The 20,934-nt window shown below is 48.3% G+C and overlaps 1 protein-coding gene across 3 annotated transcripts in view; it reads left to right on the top strand.

Annotated features, from left to right (window-relative positions):
* The window catches only part of LOC119384119 (lysoplasmalogenase-like protein TMEM86A), a 79,126-nt gene that overhangs the window by 44,511 nt on the left and 13,681 nt on the right, over positions 1–20,934 (top strand). Inside the window, exons 3-4 of one of the 3 annotated variants that reach the window (XM_037652417.2) lie at positions 2,763–2,874; positions 4,370–4,557. The exons of the other annotated variants lie outside the window; for them this stretch is intronic. Coding sequence (XP_037508345.1) covers positions 4,498–4,557 — 60 coding nt within the window. The 5' untranslated portion in view covers positions 2,763–2,874; positions 4,370–4,497. The remainder of the gene's footprint in view (positions 1–2,762; positions 2,875–4,369; positions 4,558–20,934) is intronic. 3 annotated transcript variants of the gene reach the window in all.

The following is a 20,934-nucleotide window of genomic DNA, read 5'->3' as shown; positions in this document are numbered from 1 at the left end:
TTTTCTCCCACAATGGTTGCATGTCTCAGTGATGCTACCGAGGGCTTCTGATTTGAAGCAATTTCTGGAGCAGCAAAAATTTCATTTTGGAGCACTTTGGAGCAGCAAGAATTTCCATCTGGGAGCACATTGGAGCAGATAATTTTGCATCTGGGAGCACTCTGGAGCAGCTAATTTCACATCCTGGAGTACACTAGAGAAGCACGTTGAATTTACATTCGAGCACCTTAATAATTATTATGGGGCTCTTATAAGGAGCTAGAAATATTTTGATTAATTGCAAATCTCATGGAGAAAATTAGCTTAGGAGCACTCCATATTTCAATGGATAATGCCAATAAGGGTGTCATGCAGCTGGGTGTTCTGGAATAACCTTTTCAGCGATTATTTTCGGCACTAACAAATAAACAGAATACTATGATCAATAAAATAGTACTTTATGAAACCACACTCTAAATAGTGGTATGTGGTTATCAGCAGACGTGGTAGACAAACACCGCGACGTACAACAATGCCCAATGCTAAAGAGTCATACTGTCCCTAATGCATTCCCCTAGGACGACTCCAGGTGAAAGCCAGGTTCTTTTTCTTCTGGATCGATATCATTGCTGGGCGCTACATGACGTCACATAGCTAGCCCCAAAAAGCCAGCCTCCCCCGACACTGCCTTCCCTCTTCCTGAGGCCTCTCTGTGCGATCTGTGCTCTGTGAAATCTGTGTGATCTGCGCCAAGGAAACTGTCGGGCCTGTGTCCACAGATATCAAGAGGACCCGTGCCTGCCCCCTGCGGTAAGAGGCATGCGAGGCCCTAAGTCACCTGTGCGACGGGAGTGGTCTACGAAATTCCGCTCTCCTGTGGAAGGGTTTACATCGGCCACACCGGCCGATGCGTAAACGATCGAGCGAGGGAGCATGTTCTTTTGATAAATAACCTTTCGGCACATTTGCCTATGCACTGCAGCGCGTGTGGATGTAAGGCAAGATTTGCCAATATCACCTGTACGCGGCACCCATTTAGTGTGGTTTTCTTCTTACCTTTTTCCCCCATCGGTAATGCGTTTGCTCGTCGGCCGTTAGAGAGGGGGCCTGGTCCGTTCCCTCCGAGAAACCCCTTCGTGCGTGTGTGCGTCTGAGTGGTTTCCGAGTGCGTTTTGTGTCAACGAGCGTGTGTGTGTGTGTGTCCCTCCAACTTCGAGAAACCATTTCGTGCGTGTGTTTCTGAGTGGTTCCGAGTGCGTCTTGTGTCAACGTGCGTGTGTGTGTGCCCGGACCTGTGGCCGGAGGAGTCCGAAAAGCGCGGGAAACGGAGACTGAAATGCGAGAAGAGCGGGCGACAAGTCAGTGTGCGAAGGGCGAGCGAACAGAGCGGTTGTGTGCGATGTTGAGGCGATTGTGCGTGTGCGTTTCGTGTTAGTGTTTTTGAGTGATGTAAGTTTTTAATCAAGATTTTCGTAATTAAAATATAATCAACCTCTTTACCTTTTTATTCCAGTGTGTCGAGTGTTTATTGCGTGTAGTGTTTAAATTGCGTTCATGCCTACGTTGTAAACTTTTGCGGCCATCGTTTAGTGTAGCGTTAAATGCATACGCTAACACACCATTGTAAAAGCATAGAGGTGATTGAGCGAGAGATGCTAGAAGCATACCTCATCCGAAAGAAAAAAATATATCTGTATTAGCGATACGTCGGTGGTACTGCGTCAGCTGAATTTGATTTTTTTTGACAGGTTTCTGAACTAGCACGTGCATTGAGAGTGGCCGATTGTTGGACGTGACGCATGGTGTTATTGCGCATGTGTGGCATGGTGTATATATTGTGGTGGATTTGCAAGAATAATGTTGCGAGTTCACGCTCTTTCCTTTCGCCTTTTCTTCTCGGTGGTTTGCGTCGTCGAATTCTCTGATAACATCACCCCGCGCATCTTATGTTCTACAAGCGCCTCTGGGAGGCGCTGGTTCCACCCGCTAGTAAAAGCTCGCGAGCGCTAGCGGCGAACGCGGCTGAAGCGGAGATAATTGGGCCCAACCGCATGCACGCGATTTTCGAGCGACGGCGACGAGCGACAGGATTTGCTGTCGCGGAGGGCCATCCATCGCCGTCGCTTGTCGCGTCGCAGGCTTCTGGAAAGCCAGAAAAAATCGCTTGTCGCCCGGAAGTGAGCATGACGATATCCGGCAACGTGGCAGCATCTCTGACCCTCGCTTCGGTTGCAATTTGCTCGTGATGCTTCCAATCGGCGCGTACTTCAAGGAATGCAAGTTATAGACTATCTTCTTTACAGCCCCATCTCACGTGGAGAGCGAGGCAGCGGCCGTATTTTGTTGTTAATCTTGATCGACGGTTCGTTTTGATGTTTCGGTGGCAGCTTCCTGCATTGGTGGTAGCTTGCTGCAATGTCAACATCGTCGCCATGTGAGGTAGTCCTTCTCCTTGCGAAGCAACGACGTGAGGCGCTGCGGCTTTTCTTAAACGTTCCATGACAGCAATTGGAAACGTTGTCGAGATGCGCCTCGTGGAATAACCCTAAGTTTCGCAATGCCCATAGACTGTCGCGCCGCCTAGCGGAATTCAGGAACGTCCTCTCGAGGAGGGTTAGTAGATGACAAAATGGCCGCACTACGCAGTCGCTCCCTTGATCGGCTGTGCTAGCCGCAGCGTTAACGCGTTAGCAAGAAAGAAACACTACGGCTTTGCATGTTTCGTGCATCGGTGAACAAGTCTGACCCTTCGTGACAACCTAAATATGATCTTCTCTTGCAAGACGTGAAGTTTTCGTCAAAATACTTGGTGAAGCACCCTTGTCAAGCCAAGCTGCCAGTGATGGCCCACAGCGTATATATTTAAACTCCGTGATGTTTTTTGAAGCCACGTAGGTAAGTGAAGTCTTATTCTCTTACTCTCTTACCTTTTCTGTTGAAATTCGCGCTGCCTCGCTTGTGCTTACAACCCGTCGGTGTCTTTTTGTAGTGTATGAAATCCATAACATTGTACGCGGGGAGTCGCGTGAGCTGGCGTGAATTGAACAACTTAATATATAGGTGATACTTTAAATAAAGGCGCTTTATCCTTGGTCGTCGAAAAAGAGCTGTTATTAATCGCGTGAGCGAGCATTCAGTTTATGCGGGGCTGCGTTCGCTCCACGGATATTGTGAACTACGTCCGAGCAGAAGCCGCGTCTCAGGGTCAATGCTTTCCGCAGTAGGCGCATTCCGTTGAATAATTAAAACGTTCTCGACCTATGGAATTGATTTATAGCTACATTAATGGACCGCAGCTGGCCAAATTAGGCCCTCAGTCCCGATCCGTACGTCGTCTTTCGTGACCCGGGTGTTGAGCGGCACGGCCACAAGCCGCACTGCCGCGTTTTAAGTGAACTCCACCTGTACCGTTCGAGCGCATTGTTGATAAATTCTTTAAGGTTGCGAAGAGCATGCGTGTGCATACTTTTCGAGATTCACGTTGTGAGATGCAACATCGGAGAAAAGCGAACTGCGTATGGCCAGAGTCTGAGCAGGACTGTTCGATTTGCGTTACAAATTCTCCGAGTGTGGATATCCACCTTAAGACTGCCAAAACCTTGTAGTTATGTTTACGTTATTTTGTAGTACCCATTATTTAAAAAAAAAAAACTATGCGGCCCGAGTTTGCATTAGTGCTTTTTAATTTTTTTATGCTGGCTGACTTGCTTTCATTTTGTACGTGCTATTTCCCTTATTTCATGAAGCCATTGCAAAAGAGCTTGCTGGAAGATTGACCCTGTAGCGACACGCCCTCACTCCCGCTTACAGCGACACGAACCCCTAGCGGCGCTCAGTGCGCACCCGCTTACAGCGCCCGCACCGTGTGGCGCAATACGCGCGAAATAAAGATCGTGTTCTCTCTCCAGCGACCATCGTGTGCTGACGTACATTCCGCTGCTCGCTTATGCCTGTCTGTCTATAGGCAACGTATATCGCGTTGTCTATCGCAACGTATATCGTGCACACAAGATTTACTACAGCTCCTGTTCAAGTTTCATAAATAAAATTATTGGGATCTCTAAAACAAGTCTCTTGGCTCTTGTTTTGCTTTTTTTGTTTTGACACCATATGTCAAGTTAAACAGGCCCTGAAAATTTGGAATAACTGCACCGTTGCCCCTTGCATCATTGCTGGTAATGTTACCATCACAGAGAATCTAGAGGGATCAGGAAGTACATAAAAAAAGGTAAGCCTCTCTTGTCGCTAATAGTCAGAGAAATTCCTCCATTATTTCAGTGCCAAGGCGAGCAGGGTCTTAGATGCGACATAGGAGTCTCTATTCCGCCTGGCTAGGTGATTAGAGTAGTAAGAAATGTATCGTTCAGTAATATCTGATATATCTCTGCAGATCTGCAATTGGAAGTTGTGACAACCGTACATTGAGCAGGCACAGCAACAGCGTGACTAACATGAACGAAGACGTGAAGGCGACACACGGCACAGCGCTGAATTTCAGCTGAAGTTTTCTTCAAGAAAATGAGCTACCATAAAAACACAAACCGAACATCTTGTGACCATCTCACAGCAATTCTCCATGTAAAAAGCACCATTTTGTCCTTCCACTTGAACTGCCACTGCTGCTGATAAAAACAATTTTCATTGCAATAGTAATGGAAATAGTGATTGTTTATTGTTGTGACTGTAAACCAACTAGCACCTATAGCTGCTCTTATTGCGATAAACACTCGCCGGTAAAATTTTTGACAATTCGGATTTATCCGATTAACTCCCGATTTTAAAAGGGCATTTTCAACATTCAAAAGGTATTTTCAAAGCTGCGGATCACCAATCGAATGGAGCGCACCTCCATCAGCGGCAGCAACCTCGTAAAATATGCTTGCGTCTATTACAATAAACAAACGTAGGTGTTTTGTATTCAAGTATTTGTGCTTGTATGTATATGTGTTTGTGCGTTCAAACCTTCCAGACGTCTAATACACTTAGTGTGTTCGCATGTTTTCGTGTTGAGATATCATTTCATTTAAGATTTCGGAGTATTGAGAATGATAATATTAGGTCCTTTATTTTTCATTGAGAAGATGAGGGAGGCTGGGAGAAAAACTGAGAAGCAGCTTGACTAGCTCCTGCCCCCCCCCCCCCCCCCCCCCTGCAGTACGCTTTGGCGAATTTACAGCAGTGCACATCAACAGCCTTGTTAACAGTGTAAATGAACAGAAAGTGAGAAAAAATGATAGCGTGGAGGAACAGGATTATCAGCAACAATGCAACGCATTTTCATTGCAAATATAATTAATAAGAACACATTGCAACAACTTATAATGCAAAATTAAACACCGAATTTTGAAGAATTGGAGCTTTGCGTGATATAATGTCCTATAAATGCCGAATTTCCTCCCGAAAAACTCCGAAAAACACCCTCCGAATTTCAAGAAAAATAAACTCCGTAAACACAGAGCCCTAATTATAACGTAGCTGCGAATACCGCAACCTTACGCAGAGGGTATTTATGATGAATATCCAAGCATGTGAACAGCATTCTAAACGTAGATGCAGTCAGTGTTTATCACGCTAGTTTTTTTACAACCAGTGCTTACGGCAGCTGGTGGTTCATTTGCATGCTATTTTCATAGTACCACTGTCCTGTCAAGCTGTAGTCATTATGCCACTGTTGTCACCAGGGGCGTATCCAGAAATTTTTTTCGGGGGGGGGGGGGGGGGGGTAGGTGTAACATAGGCGTCTACGCAAGCGTCCGAGTCAAACGACACACCGGGTGGTTGGGTAACGAACAACGCTGTTCCCTTTATTAGGCCTTCTTATACCCGTGTCACACGGACACTAAAAAGTCTTTTAAGCAAGAAGACTTTTTCCGAAAATGAGTTCCGCGCGCTGTCACACGACAGAGAGCGATCTCCTTTTCAGAAGCGGTCTTTTCTGGAAACGGCGTTCGACGAACTCTTTCACGGCGGTAAAGGAGTAGCTCGAAACCAGTGGGCGCCAGCATTTATGGAGTGGTGAAAAAAAAAAAAAAAAAAAAAAAAACCGACAACTTTTTATTACGATGTCACTAGGGCTCACCATAAAAATAAATTTCATTTGTCCTAAGCAGCGTAAGAAAACGATTTAAACATTATTTTTTGTGTACTCTCGTAAACAGGGCGAACGGGTCGGGGTTATGGCCGCCCCCACAGACGCGAGCATGGACGCGAGTAAGCGTGGAAAGGCGGACGCCGGTGTGCAATCAGCTCGTCGCCGCGTCTGCTCGCCGCGTCTGCCTCGTTTTCCAGTGAGAGATGGCACGCCACAAGACTTGCCATTGTCCGCATTGTCACTTTTTCCTCCGTACGGTCATCCATGGCGAGGCAGACAAGAGCGCTAACAAGGAAAACAGACGCCCATTGTTGCCAGAATAACATATAAAGGTCGCCAGTTGTGCAAACGCTTTTTAAGATACTACTGCGTGAACCTTTTTTTTTTCAACTGGAGTTGTTAAATTTATGTCAACAAACGCGCCATACAATAAATTTGGACATCTTCTGTCGAGATACATAATTTTCTTCTCGCTGGTTCTGTTTTGAAAGCGAGCGCCACTCTTCCGGTAGCGCATTCGGAAGGAACCTCTAAAAAGAGATCGTCGGTGCCGTGTGACTGCGAACGCCTCTTCATAAAAAAGTCTTTCAACATAGTAAAAGACCGCTTACGTAAAAGACTTTTTGCGCGCCCGTGTGACACAAGTATTATATAGCTTCGCACGTGAGGGTGCCGTGCGCACACACGCGTTGAGGAGCACATAGAACGCGTCCCGCGGCCAGCGCGTCTGCTGTTAAGGTGGCGGTTCCACTACCACCATCTTGCCAATAGTTCGAAAAACGACAACAGACGACGCCACTCATCCACGTTTGCAGAAAGCGAGAAAATTGCGCGCGCAAGTATGGTCAGCGTCGCCTCGCGCGTGTTTTATATGTTATATGTCGCGCTAGGTGACGGAAATCGGCCGACAAAAAGCAAGGAGCACAAACGCGGACGGCGTCTTTCACCTACAATCGGGGCCAACTGTTGGCGTCGTTTCAACGACATGACGATAAGTGCCCCAGTTTGTAAGGACAAACGCTCGCTTCCTATTGCAGCCCTTGAGAAAGGACAGCGCAGCGTCTAAATACAATCGCTTGAGAACAAAAGAAAAAAAAACACGCACACACACGCACACTGGTGCGTACAACAGCGTGCACTCACACACGCACACACACACGCTCTCACCCACACGCACGCGCTACGCTCTCACTAACGCACTCACTCACATAATATAATGTGCCTCAGTGAAATAGTATTGAACAAAACATCAGTCAAACGCTTCGCAGCGTTTCAGTGGAATTGCACGGCCGCTACTAAAACAATCATTTTGGTTCATTTTAGCGACCGTGCCAGTGACTTTTATAGCATCGCGCGAGCGCATGTCTTTTGTGTGTGTGGGGGAGGGGGGGGGGGGGCGGCTTTTGTTTATTACCATTGGAGGAGGAAAAAATGGACAGACAGATTTCAGCAAATTATAATTCGAGAGTTATCTGCGAAATTTCATCCTCTCAAACTGCAATAAACGGTTATCAAAATAAAGTACATCTTGATGATGAGTTGAACACATGACTACCACTAATTAGCGGAGTTAGAACCTCCTAGAACACATGCTTCTGCCAGCGAGACGTCTGACAATGAATGCGTTTGCGTGAGGAAGAAGACAATGATTTTTCCATGTGAGGCATGATTTTTTTTCTCTTGGGAACAGTAATAAACCAAGATGGTTTGTGCGTTGGAGGCACGGTGTAAGAAAAATAATTTAGGTGTGGACACTCCGCCCGACGGCGCGTCCACATAATGTTCGCCTCTTTCCTCCTCTCGGCCCCTAGGGTGCCTTGATGCGCGTTTTGTTGCGCGTTTTGTCCAGGGTGAGGACATCTGCGGCGTCTACTGCGGCGCGGCTGCCATATTTTAGCCCACGGCATCTTACCGGCGTCTCACCCCTCTACGGCAGCTGCGCTGAGAGGCACGAGACGCGGGGCAAAAAATGGCGTCGTGGCGGCATCAGCCCCTTCAAAGAATGGCAACACCCTAAGGGGGGCGCACACATCGAGGCACACTATCGGCCCCCATGTCGCAGCGCCTCCCACGCAACCGCGGCCGGCGCATGTACTATAGAAGACGAGCTGCGTGCGTAGCGTCCGTAACGGCGTTGCGCACGTGAGAAGTCAGCGAGCAGAAAGACTGCTCACGCGCTCTAAGCAAGACGCCGCGGCGCTTTTACGTACGCAACGCTGTTAGGGACGCTATGTGCGTCGGGTGCGCCGTTTACACCGTGGAGTCGCGAGAAACGCGGTATGCGTTCCTTGCTCTAGTTGCTAGCGTGCACGGTTAAAAAACGCGCGTTCGCCTCGTCGCAATAGGTTTCTTAAGCCCCCATGTCGCAGCGCCCCCCACAAAGCTGCGGCCGGCGCATGTAATAAAGGCGAACATTATCTGGACGCGCTCTCCTTCGCGGCGGGCGGAGAGTGTCCACACCTAAATTATTTTTCTTACACCGTGGTTGGAGGGCAAGACACCCCGTTATTTTCGTCTCTTTGTTCTCATTTGTAACCTTTCGCGACGCTGTGCAGGCGCGTTCGTGGTCGTCTCGCACGAGCGTTTACAACGATGAAAGCCAGGCGCAAGACGCGCGTAGTCACACATACTGCTGACTGAACTTCTTGTATAGCTTCCACAGCGTTGCATATATTGTATGAAACTGAGTATAGGTACATCGGCCAGCGTAGGCGTGCACACAAGGGGGCTGGGCGCCTCCCCCCCCCCCCCCTTGGGAGGGAGAGAATACAACATTTATTGGTAGAAATAAGTCGCTATTGGGGGTGGGCCTCCTAGTCCGGAAGACCATTGGCTCTTGCCGCCGCCCGGGCACGACGGTCGCCCAGGGCTTGTTGCTGCACTGGGTCAGAGCTGGACAGGGTCGCCTTGGGGGCTTATATGACCGGTCATGTAGGCTTTTACAGAATCCAGTTTTTATTTATGCTTGCTCTATAAAAGCATGAATACACTTATTTGTTGTGGAAAGCTGTGGTTTTCCTTTATTTTGACTTACAGGCACCATCGACAAGTTTTCCATTTAGGTTGCCGCAAAAGTTTTTCAACAAAATGTTCGTCAGTAGCATATGTATCGGCACTGTTTTGTTCATGTGGCCACTCTCACGTGCGTCTAAGTCAGGTTATTCTTCGTTGACCAGACATTGAACTGTCCGCCTTGTACTTTGCTACGAACTAGTTGTTATCCGATCATTAGTAGTAGTTCTGGCTACGCAGCAAGCCGCTTTACGACAAAGTAGCAGTGCGCAACAGCGTTATCACTAGGAGTCCTCCTCAGTCGAACTGTTTCCTGACACCGTAGCGCTCATTAGTGGCAAAGACAGTGATCGCCTTATCCGAAGTGAGTGCGTCTTTTCACAAAGCACAATATAACTTTTCCAGGGTCCCGTACATTGAATATTCTGCCACGTTGACTAGAACGTTCTGCATCTTCAACAAAGTCTCGCTTCTGTCGCATCGTTGCAACTGGGATGTAATTACCTGATTGGGTACAACTTACCACTACTGGTCAGTGGAAGTTGTCGGCACAGTGCTCGACAGGCATACTTTGAAAATTCTGGCAATGACAAGCTTTCATACGGTCACCATCGTGTCCCCTTTGAAGCGTCGCTACATACGTACCATTCACACGGCATGTCAGCGTCCTTCCTTTCACAATTTCGAACCTCACAGGCACGAAAACACTCAAAGGAACGCGCAAAACACGAGCAGCTGAACCACAAAGAGATGCACATTACTAAAGACGTGCCGGGGAACACTGGTTCTAAGAACGCGTGACGAACGCGCAATCTTCCTGCATACCGAAACCATTTGCCGCTTGATGAGACCGCCCCACCTGCTGACGTGGGGCGAGTGGAAAGGGTTTATCACTAAGCCCTCCTCCTTTTACGGTTGGCGTTTGTTACGCGCGGCGACTAGACTTAGCTAGTGAAGCAAACTATGAGGCCTGGAGATATAATTCATGCCTGTTCTACCCGTTTTATTATGCTTAATTGCGCCACTTTTGGCGAACGCTTGAACTCGCATAAAGCAACTTGATGTTTCATTTCATAGATGGAGCTACCACCAAAAAACGCCTGTGAGACTTATGATTCATTGAAAATATTTTGTTTGAAGCACTGAGTGGTCAAGTTAGTGAGCACAAGTAGATAAAAGACACAATATGCATCTACTAATGTGCAATACTCGTTGGCAATTAGCGTCTAAACGAAAAAAAAGCGAGTTTCTACGGGACTGGTCAGCAGGAAAATTACGTAAATTAACTGCTGTCTTGCAGGTTCCCTAATAAAGATAAAGGAATTTTCTCTTCATAGAATCATAGAAAGGGCCTTGCTTCTTCATTATGTAGAAGTTCACAGTATCAGCTTGTATAGTTTTGTCGCTTCATCGGTAATGCGTGACCAAGTACAGCCATAAACTGCCGCATTGACACAATAATAATTCATCAAGTTTTCGTCAGAACACAAAGCAACTTCGCATGGAAAATAAGTGTAATGTAGTCTACGTAGCCACTAAATATTATTGTTCTGCTTTGAAAAGTAAAAAAGATATTCTCACAAAAACTTTTAATATTTTGCCCATTTTCATTGGAGCGTAAATAAATGACTAATTATTTTATGGCTAATATCTCTTCATAGAAACCTTAAATAGCACTTCTTCTAAAGGCACGGTAAATTTGGTCTTGTTATGTTGAACAGTTTCGCCGTACTGGCAGTACAACGAAAATGCCTTTTGTTGCTCACACTATTTTCATTGCTATTAGGTAACGCTTCCGAACAGGCATTAACACCAGGTGTCATTAGAAAGCGGAGATCATAAGCTTTCTGAATTATTAAATTAATATTTATTTGTCAAGCGCAGCGAGCACAGCGCATCCGCAAACAATGCGTAAAATGCGGAGGGGGGTTCGCCGGAGTGGGACCGCCACCTTAAAACAGCCACGCATTTTACATCTTCTTTCCTTTCAGTAACAAAAAAAAGAAGAAAAGGAATGAAACGCGGACTCCACAACAGAGAGACATGAAGAGAACTTAGGGAACTTGATGAAAGCTCGCATCGTATTGCAGGCGTTGTGGCTCCTTGCGCTGACGGGTCGACCTGCGGTGGTCTGCTTGCGAAGCCTCACCTTGGGTGAAGTCGCGTGCGCAGGCTTGCGGATGACCACCGAAACCTGGTGCAGTTTGGCCATGCTGCAGAAGCTGACGCCGAGGATCCTGCCTCTCGTTTTGTTCGCTATTTCCAGCGGTGCTGTTGAAACCCGCCTCTCTCCTCTGGTATCTTTCTTGTGTTTGAAGCAGGTGTTGCCTGTTTCGCCTTAAAAACTTTCCATCCTCTGTCTCCACGATATGGGATCGGGGAGCCACTTCTTGAAGCACCCTGGCCTTGCTTGACCATCTGTCATCCAGTACACGCACCGTGTCCCCTTGCTGTAGAGGGTGCAGCGTCTTGCCCTTGGCCTGCTGTTGACGCTTGGGAGTCCTGCTCTTCGCTGTATTCTGGAACGTTGGTGCGCAAGCGGCGTCGCTGTAACAATTGGGCAGGTGAATGGCCATCCTCCAGCGTAGACACGATACGACAAGAGTCCTAGCCAAAAATCGTCGTGAGATTTGGTCGTCTTTTTCGTGATGCGCTTCACTATTTCCACTCCCTTTTCGGCAAGGCCATTTGATCTCGGGAACCTCGGACTTGATGTAATGTGCTCAAAGTCATATCGCTTGGCTAAACCGGCAAACTCTTTGGATACGAACTGCGGTCCATTGTCAGTGCAAACTTCTATTGGTATTCCGTAGCGCGCGAATATTGCGGACGTTTTTTGTACGACCTCCATTGCTGTCGTTGTGTCTAATTTTCTACTTCAGGAAAATTGGAATGTGCGTCAAACACAACTTAGTGCGCTTCACCAGCAAAATGAAATATGTCGATGCCCACTCTATACCATGGCATACTGGGTGTCGGGCGCATAATCAGGGGCTCAGATTGTTGTTTGTACGCATACTTTTGGCATGCGCTGCAAGAACAAATCATTGATTCAATGTTACTGCCCAGTCCAGGCCAAAACATGAGTGCGCGCGCTCTTGCTTTGCACTTGTTTATTCCCATATGACCGGCGTGTACTTTCCTTAGCATTTCAGCCCGCATCGACTTAGGTATGACGATTTTGATGACTGATAGCTCAGACTTAAACGGACGTAATTCGCCTTCCACGGTTGTTCCGCACGATAGCTGGTGCATAACTCTGTTTTGATAGGGATCCGATAATATCTTGTCCCGAAGGCACCGTTTTGTCGATGGTGTTATCAGGCACGAAGCGAGAGAGACTGCATGAACCTCCACATCCTCCGCAGTTTCCGAGTTAGGAGATAGCATGGGCGCACGGGAGAGCATGTCAGCCAAGAGCAGATCTTTGCATGGAACGTACTGCAAGTCACAGTCGTACCTCAAGAGACGCACAAAGAAACGCTGTAGTCTGGGTGGCATTTCTCCGATGTTCTTTTTTGCGATTGCCAACAATGGTCGGTGGTCCGTTTCTATCAATATCTTGCGGCCATAAGTAAACTGATGAAATTTCTCGCACGCAAACACGATGCCAAGCGTCTCTTTCTCGATTTGGGAGTATCGCGTTTCGCTCTCAGTTAGCGTTCGCGATGCGTACATAACCGAGCGCCATTTATTCTGGTGTTCTTGCAGTAATGATGCGCCTAAGCCGGTTGCCGACGCGTCTGCCGATATCTTTGTTTGTTTCTTTTCGTCAAAGAACGCCAGCAGCGGCGGAGATGACAAAGCCTCGCAAACACCCTGCCATTCACGCTCATGGGCTTCGGTCCACTCAAAAATAGTGTCCTCCTTAACGAGACTTCGGAGCAACGCCGTTTTATCACTGAGTCTAGGTAGATACCTTCGAAAATAGTTAATGACACCCAGCATTCTTCTCACTGTATTTTTGTCTTTCGGCGCGGGCATAGCTCGGACGCTTTCAACCAATTCGGGGCTTGGGCGCACACCGCCTTCACTGATTGTGTTACCTAGAAATGTTAGCTCGTTTTAGGGGTGAAGCTCCTTAAGGCGGCACCCGTTCGTCCCTCGTAGTCGTAGTCGTAGTAGTCGCAGTGCGTAACCAGTCTTACGCTTTGACCTCCAAGGTGGTGCCGGTGGGAGATTTTTCCTGTGCGTTGTTGAACAATAAAAAATTCGCAGCGTGCGCGTTAACTAAAAGCCGAATTCTTCTGTCTCTCATTCCCCATTAGCAGCCATTGGCATGTTCCAGTAGGAAACGTTAGTAGAAGTAGAAGTGTAAGTGTTAGCTAAAAGCCGACTTCTGTCTCTCATTCCCTTTAGCAGCCATTGTTTACCTCCAAGGTAGTGCCTGGTGAGATTTGTCCTGTGCGTGATTAAACAATAAAAATTTTGTTCAAAACGCCGTTGATTGATGAAATAAACCAACGAAAGACGCCAGATGTTTTGTAAAAGCAAAACGAAAGAACGTGTTATGACTGGGGTAGGGCCCTTCAGGTGCGCAGCGTAGAACACGGGTTCGTTGCGTCCCACCGCTGCCACCACTGTTAGGAATGAGGTAGCGTGGCCCATCGCTACCGCCACCTTTATGTTCCGATGTCGTCCCTCAGGCTCGTTGCTGGGAATACGCGCCGTTGTACCCCACCTCTGGAACCGCTGTTGGGACTCGGGTTGCGTGGCCGGTGCGAACACGGGTGTGCATCGTGCTCGGAGTAGTCAGTAAGGGCAAGGTGAAGAAGGAAAAGATTTTAGACTATTTACATATTTTCACTGTTAGGCAACATGACTGCCAGCCCGACCACGTCGGCTGGTTCGACTCCGTTCGAGTCTGTTCCGTTCCGATCGACTCCCGATCGACGGACCGGCACGGCCTTAAATCCTCTAGCCGTCCATTGTCGAGTTGACGGTTTTCGTCAGTTGCAGGTGACTGCTTTTCGTCAGTTGCAGGTGACTGCCTTTCGTCAGTTTTAGGTGACTGCCTTTCGTCAGTTGCAGGTGACGGCTTTTCGTCAGTTGCAGTTGGTGGAAGCGCCATTGTCTGTCCCTTCCATCACCCTCAGGAATGCTGCTCTCAGTCGTTAAGCAGCGTGAAGGCATGACGACTGGTTTCAGCTATCGGGGCCAGCTGGGCGAAGACGCAGTTTTCCCGGGATTGCAGATAAAGCATGCAGGGGTTGATCCCTGCTTCCACGTTCGGTCAGGTGCTCTGGCACAACAAACGCCAGATGTTTCTAAAGCAAAACGAAAAGACGCCAGCTGCTTAACGAAAGACGCCAGATGTTTTCTAAAGCAATGGTTTTCTAAACAATGAAAATTCACAGCGTACATAAAATTAAAGTGAGCTGCAAGTCGTCATAACTCATCGAACCTTTAGTATAAACGCGCCCGATCTCACGTCGGTGATGATGTACTGGGCAGAATTCACGGAAGATTCACGGTTTACCGATGAACCTCCGCAGCTTCGCCCACTCATCATCATTCACTCCGTGGACATGCTGTGATTTTTTTACCAAACGAGCATTTCTCAGGCTTAAATGTGAGTCCTGCCTCTTCTGCCCTTTTAAGCACGATGCGCAAGCGTTCGTCATGCTGTCCTTTGTCAACGCCCCAAACAAGAACATCGTCGACGTAAACGCGTACCCCTGGGATGCCTTCAAAGATCTGCGTCAGTGTCTTTTGAAAGATCTCACTGGCAGACGATATACCGAACGGTAGCCTTAAGAACCGATAGCGTCCAAAAGGAGTGGCGAACGTGCAGATCCGTGACGTAGCTTCATCGAGAGGTATCTGATGAAAACCAGAGTTGCCATCAAGGCGTGAAAAAAATCGAGCGCCTGACAACTCGCTTTCTGTGTCTTCGCGAATAGGCATCGGGTAGTGCTCACGCAATATATTTTTCTTTACTGCTCTGGGGTCCATGCACACCTGTAAAGCGCCATTCTTTTTACGTACCAGGACCAAGGGACTTACCCATTCGGTGGGTTCTTCTACTTTGGCGATGATGGACGCCTTCTCCATGCGTGCAAGTTCGTCGCGGAGTGGTTTCTTCAGTGCCACTGGTACCCTACGAGCAGGTTGCACAACTTGAATGGCATCTGGCCGGAGAACCATCTTGTACTTTCTTTGTACGCAGCCTGTTTCATGATAGAGATGGGCAAATTCCTCTTCGGGGCCTGCGTTTCCACTGCGTCTGACTGAATCGATGCTTGCTGGGACGATGCCAAAGTCGATGCATGCATTCAAGCCAATGAGCGCCTGGCGCCCCTTTTTGACGATAAAGAAAGAAGTGTCTCTCGTTGTGCCGTTTATCTGTAGTGCTTTCGTGACGACACCGAGGTGCTTGATCTCGGACCCGTTGTAGGCAGTCAATACTGCTGCATGCTCTTCCGCAACGCGGTTGCGTTCGATATGCGTCGAAAGATGCTGAGAGGGATCAAGTTGGCCTGGGAACCTGTATTAGAGTGTACTAGAACTGTCGAGCGGCGTGAACGCGCCTCGCCGCCTGATGCCTTCCGCGTCGACCGCAGAGGCGGCGCTGCAGTCGCTCGGTACTGAAGGCGCGCGGCGCCGCGCGCATGAACTGCTTGGCGCGTCGGCGGCACCCGGCTAATCGGCACTATATTACTGATGCAGTAATGCTTTCATTTGGGCCAGTTGGTGCAAACTTGTAACTTGATTCATGGCGGCGCTAAAAACACGGACAACAGAAGAGACGTACACAGGACGGGCGCCCGTCCTGTGTACGTCTCTTCTGTTGTCAGTGTTTTTAGCGCAGCCATGAATCAAGCTACTATATTACTGATGCGGCGTTCTTTGCGTGTCTATCATTATTAAGCGTAGGACTTGTCGTCGTAAGCCTTGATGGACTAAACTTCAGAGCTTTTAATGGATGCTTGCTTCATAAATGCCTTTGAGAGATACTGCGAATCAGTTCTTTAGCCGAAGTGACTGCTGGAAGGTACGCAAAATATAAAAATGAAAACGGGCTGATACCGACCGTGAAGATTCACGATCTCGGTGTAATTGAGCCGAACTCATTGCTGGGCTAGTTACATTACTGTCAATTAACTATACGCCGAACGACCGCCAGAAGAAAGAGGCAGAGGAAACACAAAGGGCGTGCCTTATTCTGATTTCTTCTGTTTTAATGCTTTCTTCTGGTGGTGATTCGGCGTCTAGTTTATTGAGAGTAACTGAGCTGCTCTATTGAAATTTAACTATGCTCAGAAAGCTGTGTGCTGATATTCTGCCGAAAGCACGCCGAACATTTACCGCGCGTTGGCGAAGCTGTGTGTACGGTGCGTTTCTTTACAAATGCCCTGTGTAAATGTGACTTTTTCGACATTACGAGGCCTCAAAGGTATTGGAAGTCGATGGTAACTCGACCGGTACAAATAACGGTCGTCCTCAGGGGCGTTGCGTGGATATTGTTATTGGCGCCGGGTGGGGAGGTGAGACTTTACTGCCCGTATTTGTTCGTGTAAATATATATGCACATATATATAAAAACATAATATCGCAAAGCGTAGAGCACCACCGCCCCTCCTGGCTTGACTTTTGACACTTTCCAGATAAAGCAACGAAATTATAATACAAAACATACATTGTGAAACAGAAGTTTTTGCAATGGCATCGATAGGTCAGGAAAAGTGCAATATAAGCTGTCCATTGAAAAGGAGAACTGGTTGTAGTGAATTTAGGCAGAATAACCGACGGGCTATATTTACATCTGCGCATTTTAAGATGCTTGAGATAAGCCCTGATGCATGAAGTTTGTGCCTCGGAGCGCGCCTTCGGCTCGGCTCCTGCAGCTGGCTCGGCTTCCTGGTATTTCAAGCAGTCAGAGGTCGCATAACCGATGCATAGTAACCGCGGAAGCGTAGGCGTGCGCAAGAGGGGGGGCAGGGGGGCGGCCGCCCCCCCCCCCAGTCACCTAAGAGGGGGGGAGGGGGCGTATAGCCTGCCCCATACATTGACTTAACAGGGATGGGGGAGGGCGCTGCGACGAACATTCGCCCGACTTCGCACCCCTCCCCCTCCCCCCCGCTGAAGGCGGGGGACCCTGCGCACGCCTATGCGCGGAAGCACGCTGTTGAAACAAGGTAGCCTTTCGGCATTAAAGAAACAGAGCCAAACTGGCAGACCTCAGCCGTCACTAATACAAATGTTGTGATAGAGTTATTTGTACTCGGGTTACTCATCAAACTGTCGAGCGCATTGGAGCTCATATAAGGATCAATGTTCTGGACATCGTATACAGACTGCCGGCAGAAGAATGGTAGGCTTTCGTCGCTGGTTTTTTATTTCTTCGTAGTCACTTATAGTGTAGCGCGGCTCGAAGTGTTGCTTGCAAACCGCACAGCAATCAGTGAGCAGCTAGGTGCAAAACCTGATTGTCGCCTTCTTTGGGGGCCGGCAGGCTCCAAAAACAGGGAATATCTCGGAGCAATTTTGGCACGCCTGCATATTCACTCGTGCACCACGGCGCGTAGCAGGCGTTGAGACATCGATTAAAGCTTAGTAATGTGTTAAACGCGCTCAAAACGCGCTATTACACTCTTTCGTAGGCTGCGACACGCGCGCGACAAATGCAGACGCTCTCTACAGCTTCAGTACAAAGTGACTACAGCGCCGCCGCTACGATCGCCCGTCGGAGCATCAAGCCCAAACCCCATATGCGCGAAAATGCACGCGACAGCGACGAGCGATGCTATGAGCGACGAAAAGAGCCGTTCGCGCGACGTGTCGCGTGGTCGATTTCGCGCGATCGCTCGGTTTTTCAGATTTGGAATCCGTCGCTCGTCGCCCGGAAGTGCTGTGCTCAAGCAGCCAATAGCAAAACACCGGAACAAGATGTATCAGTGACGTACTGCTGATTGTCGCCGCTTTCTTATCGACGCGCATCAACAACGTTCATCAACATGGTCAACGGCGACGAGCGCAACGTTGACGTTGTTGAACGCGAACCGCGGCGAATGTGCCCTCAGGGACGGGAACTACAAGTCCCGCGCCGTCTGTGACGCGGCTTGGCGGCACGTAGCAGCACTGATGGGATCGAAAAAAATGCTGCTAGACAATATGATAATCATTTTATGTACCATTAAGCAACAAAACATCGTATTTTACATTGCATACCGCTGACTACGGGCCACTTTTGGCACGAGTAAACGCCCGCATGCCAGCAACAGTGGAGATCGCTCGCTGAAGCCGTCGCGTGAATGGAGTTTGCCCATCCAAGCGACCGCTTGCGCGAAAACAATCTACGTCGCGTCGCTCGTCGCTGTCGCGTGCATTTTCGCGTATATGGGGTTTGGCCTTCACCCAACATGCGGCGCGGCCGCTTCGTTCGTTCCACTGCCCCCTTCTAGTAAACTGTACCTGTATCGACCTTGAACTGAATCTGACAACCAGAGATGATCCCACGCACTTTCCAGTCTTTCGCAGGATGAGTGGTTACTCCACAGATGCTGACGTGAAGGACATCGAAGCTTTCTTCACGATTCTCTTGAATGTCGTGGACTTGCGAGCTCGGGCAGCACGATGCAAAGTGATTCTTCTTGCTACATGCATAGCACGTTTATCCGTAGGCTGGGCATTGACGCGGTGCGTGCACGCGATCACAATATTTGCATTTGCGTTTCTTTGCTTTGTCGCGTTCACTCCGGTATGAGGCGTCAACCTGCATGCGCTCGTTCGCCCTGGTAGCATTTTGATGCGCCGCTACTTCAGCTGCTTTGCACATGTTCTCGGCCTTCTGAAAGGTCAAGGTTTTGTCTTGCAGCATCTTTTCTCTGACAGATTTGTTATTTGTCCCAAAGACAATTTGGTCCCTGATCAGAGACTCTTTCAGGGACCCAGAATTGCAAGTTTGGCTTGCGTCCTTAGATCACGCGCAAAACGCTCGAATGGTTCCCCCTCATCCTGAACTCGCATACGGAAGACATGGTGTTCATACACTTCATTGCCTTGTTCAATGCAATAGTCGTCAAACTTCTTCACTAGCGTCTGATAGTCATCTCTGAGCTCACCTTCGGCGAATGTGAAGTTGTTGTAAACATCAAGTGCTTCATCCCCCGCAGCGCTCAAGAGTATGGCCGCCTTTACTGCTTCTGTCTTGGGATTCTCCACCGAGGTAGCCGTCAGGAAAAGGACCAGTCGTTGCTTGAAGAGCTCCCAGTTCTTTCTGACGTTGCCAGTCAACTGTAGTGGTGAAGGTAGCTTTAAGCCATCCATGTTGTGCTGTCGCGACCACTTCTGACACCATGCAACATAGGCGTCTACGCAAGCGTCTGAGTCAAACGACACACCGGGTGGTTGGGTAACGCACAACGCTGTTCCCTTTATTAGGCCTTCTTATATAGCTTCGCACGTGAGGGTGCTGTGCGTACAGACGCGTTGAGGAGCACATAACCCGCGGCCGGCGCGTCTGCTGTTAAAACAGCCACGCATGTTACGGGTGGGAGGGGGGGTTCAACAATACATTATGTATGTCTGTGTGTTGCCACTGTGCATGTTTGTATGTGAGTGTATATACACAAGCAAAATTTAAAGAAATTCGGGGGGGGGGCTGAACGCTCCTCCCCCCCCCCCTTGGCTACGTCCCTGGTTGTCACTTCGTCCTTCTCAAACTGTTATCGAAACCTGTGCATTGATGCACTTCAGAACAGCCCCATGTGCCTTTAAAGGGAACGCGAATCTTTGTGGTGCAACCAAATCCCCCTCTGTTGCGAGATTAGTCGACCCTGAATGACCAGCAGATGCGTGACAAACGGCTTAAGAACTTCATTATGAGACAGTGCAGCATGTCACTGCTTTCCCATCCAGGAAATAGGATAGCACCCATCGCAAACTTTGGGTTTTACTCTAACCGGTCTATCAGTGCGTGAAGCTGCACATACAAGTGGGACAGTTACCTTTGACATAAAAGTTTGGTGCAGACTGTCATAGCAGTCCCTTGCAATTAGCTGATGATGCGATGTGTGGCCCTCACCACAGGGACATTGCATTTGTTTTTTTTTTGTTTCCCGTGTTCCACAGTGTAATAGATACTGCTGTTCTTCGATGGCAGTGTTCTGTCACTTTACCTGCCAAAACCACTTTGATTATGAGGCATACCATAGTGGAACAGTGCAGATTAATTTTGATTGCCTGTGAATGTGTAATGTGCACTACAACCCAAGTTTAATGTTCACTACAACGCAGCTACCGTGGCCATGATCCCATGACTTCATCTCATGCTCTGTGGAAAAATGCTTTAGATAATCGAGTCAAAAGTTATATGAATTTCTAAGTGAGGTTGTCGCACGTCACGTGGTTATTTGACAGATCTTCCCCTGTGGCTCCTAGACAGGGTCTGAATGCCCAACTGGAAGCAAAATGTTCTAAGCACTGCTTCGTGCAAGTGTCCTTGAAGTGATGGTTCAAGTGTGCCCGTGAAGCTGTCGGGATGGAATTCCATAATTGTTCGAAAAGCAAACATTTACTTTCTACGTGAACAACACAAACAAAATGTCACATCACTGGAAAGTTTAGAGCATTCGTGATTAGTTAGTTGAAAGTTGCGGCCACATTTCTAGGCAATCATGTGAGGCAAAACTGAACGTTCACTTTCTGATTGCATACAAGATTCTCCTCCTGCTTGCATATGTCGTGCCACAAATGTGTTTGTATGGCCTTCTTTCTTTTGCTTTACCATTTACAGTGTAAATAAGGGAAACAAATAAAGTGAAATGAAAAAAGATGCATGACAACAGGAGGAGGAATCAACTTTATTTACACATATGGTGCGGTCCTCAGGGTGGCTCCACGTGGGCAGC

The sequence above is a fragment of the Rhipicephalus sanguineus genome, chromosome 2 (genome assembly GCF_013339695.2).
Source record: "Rhipicephalus sanguineus isolate Rsan-2018 chromosome 2, BIME_Rsan_1.4, whole genome shotgun sequence".
In the NCBI taxonomy this organism is placed as follows: Eukaryota; Metazoa; Arthropoda; class Arachnida; order Ixodida; family Ixodidae; genus Rhipicephalus; species Rhipicephalus sanguineus.
This window is presented reverse-complemented; position numbering and strand designations above follow the sequence as displayed.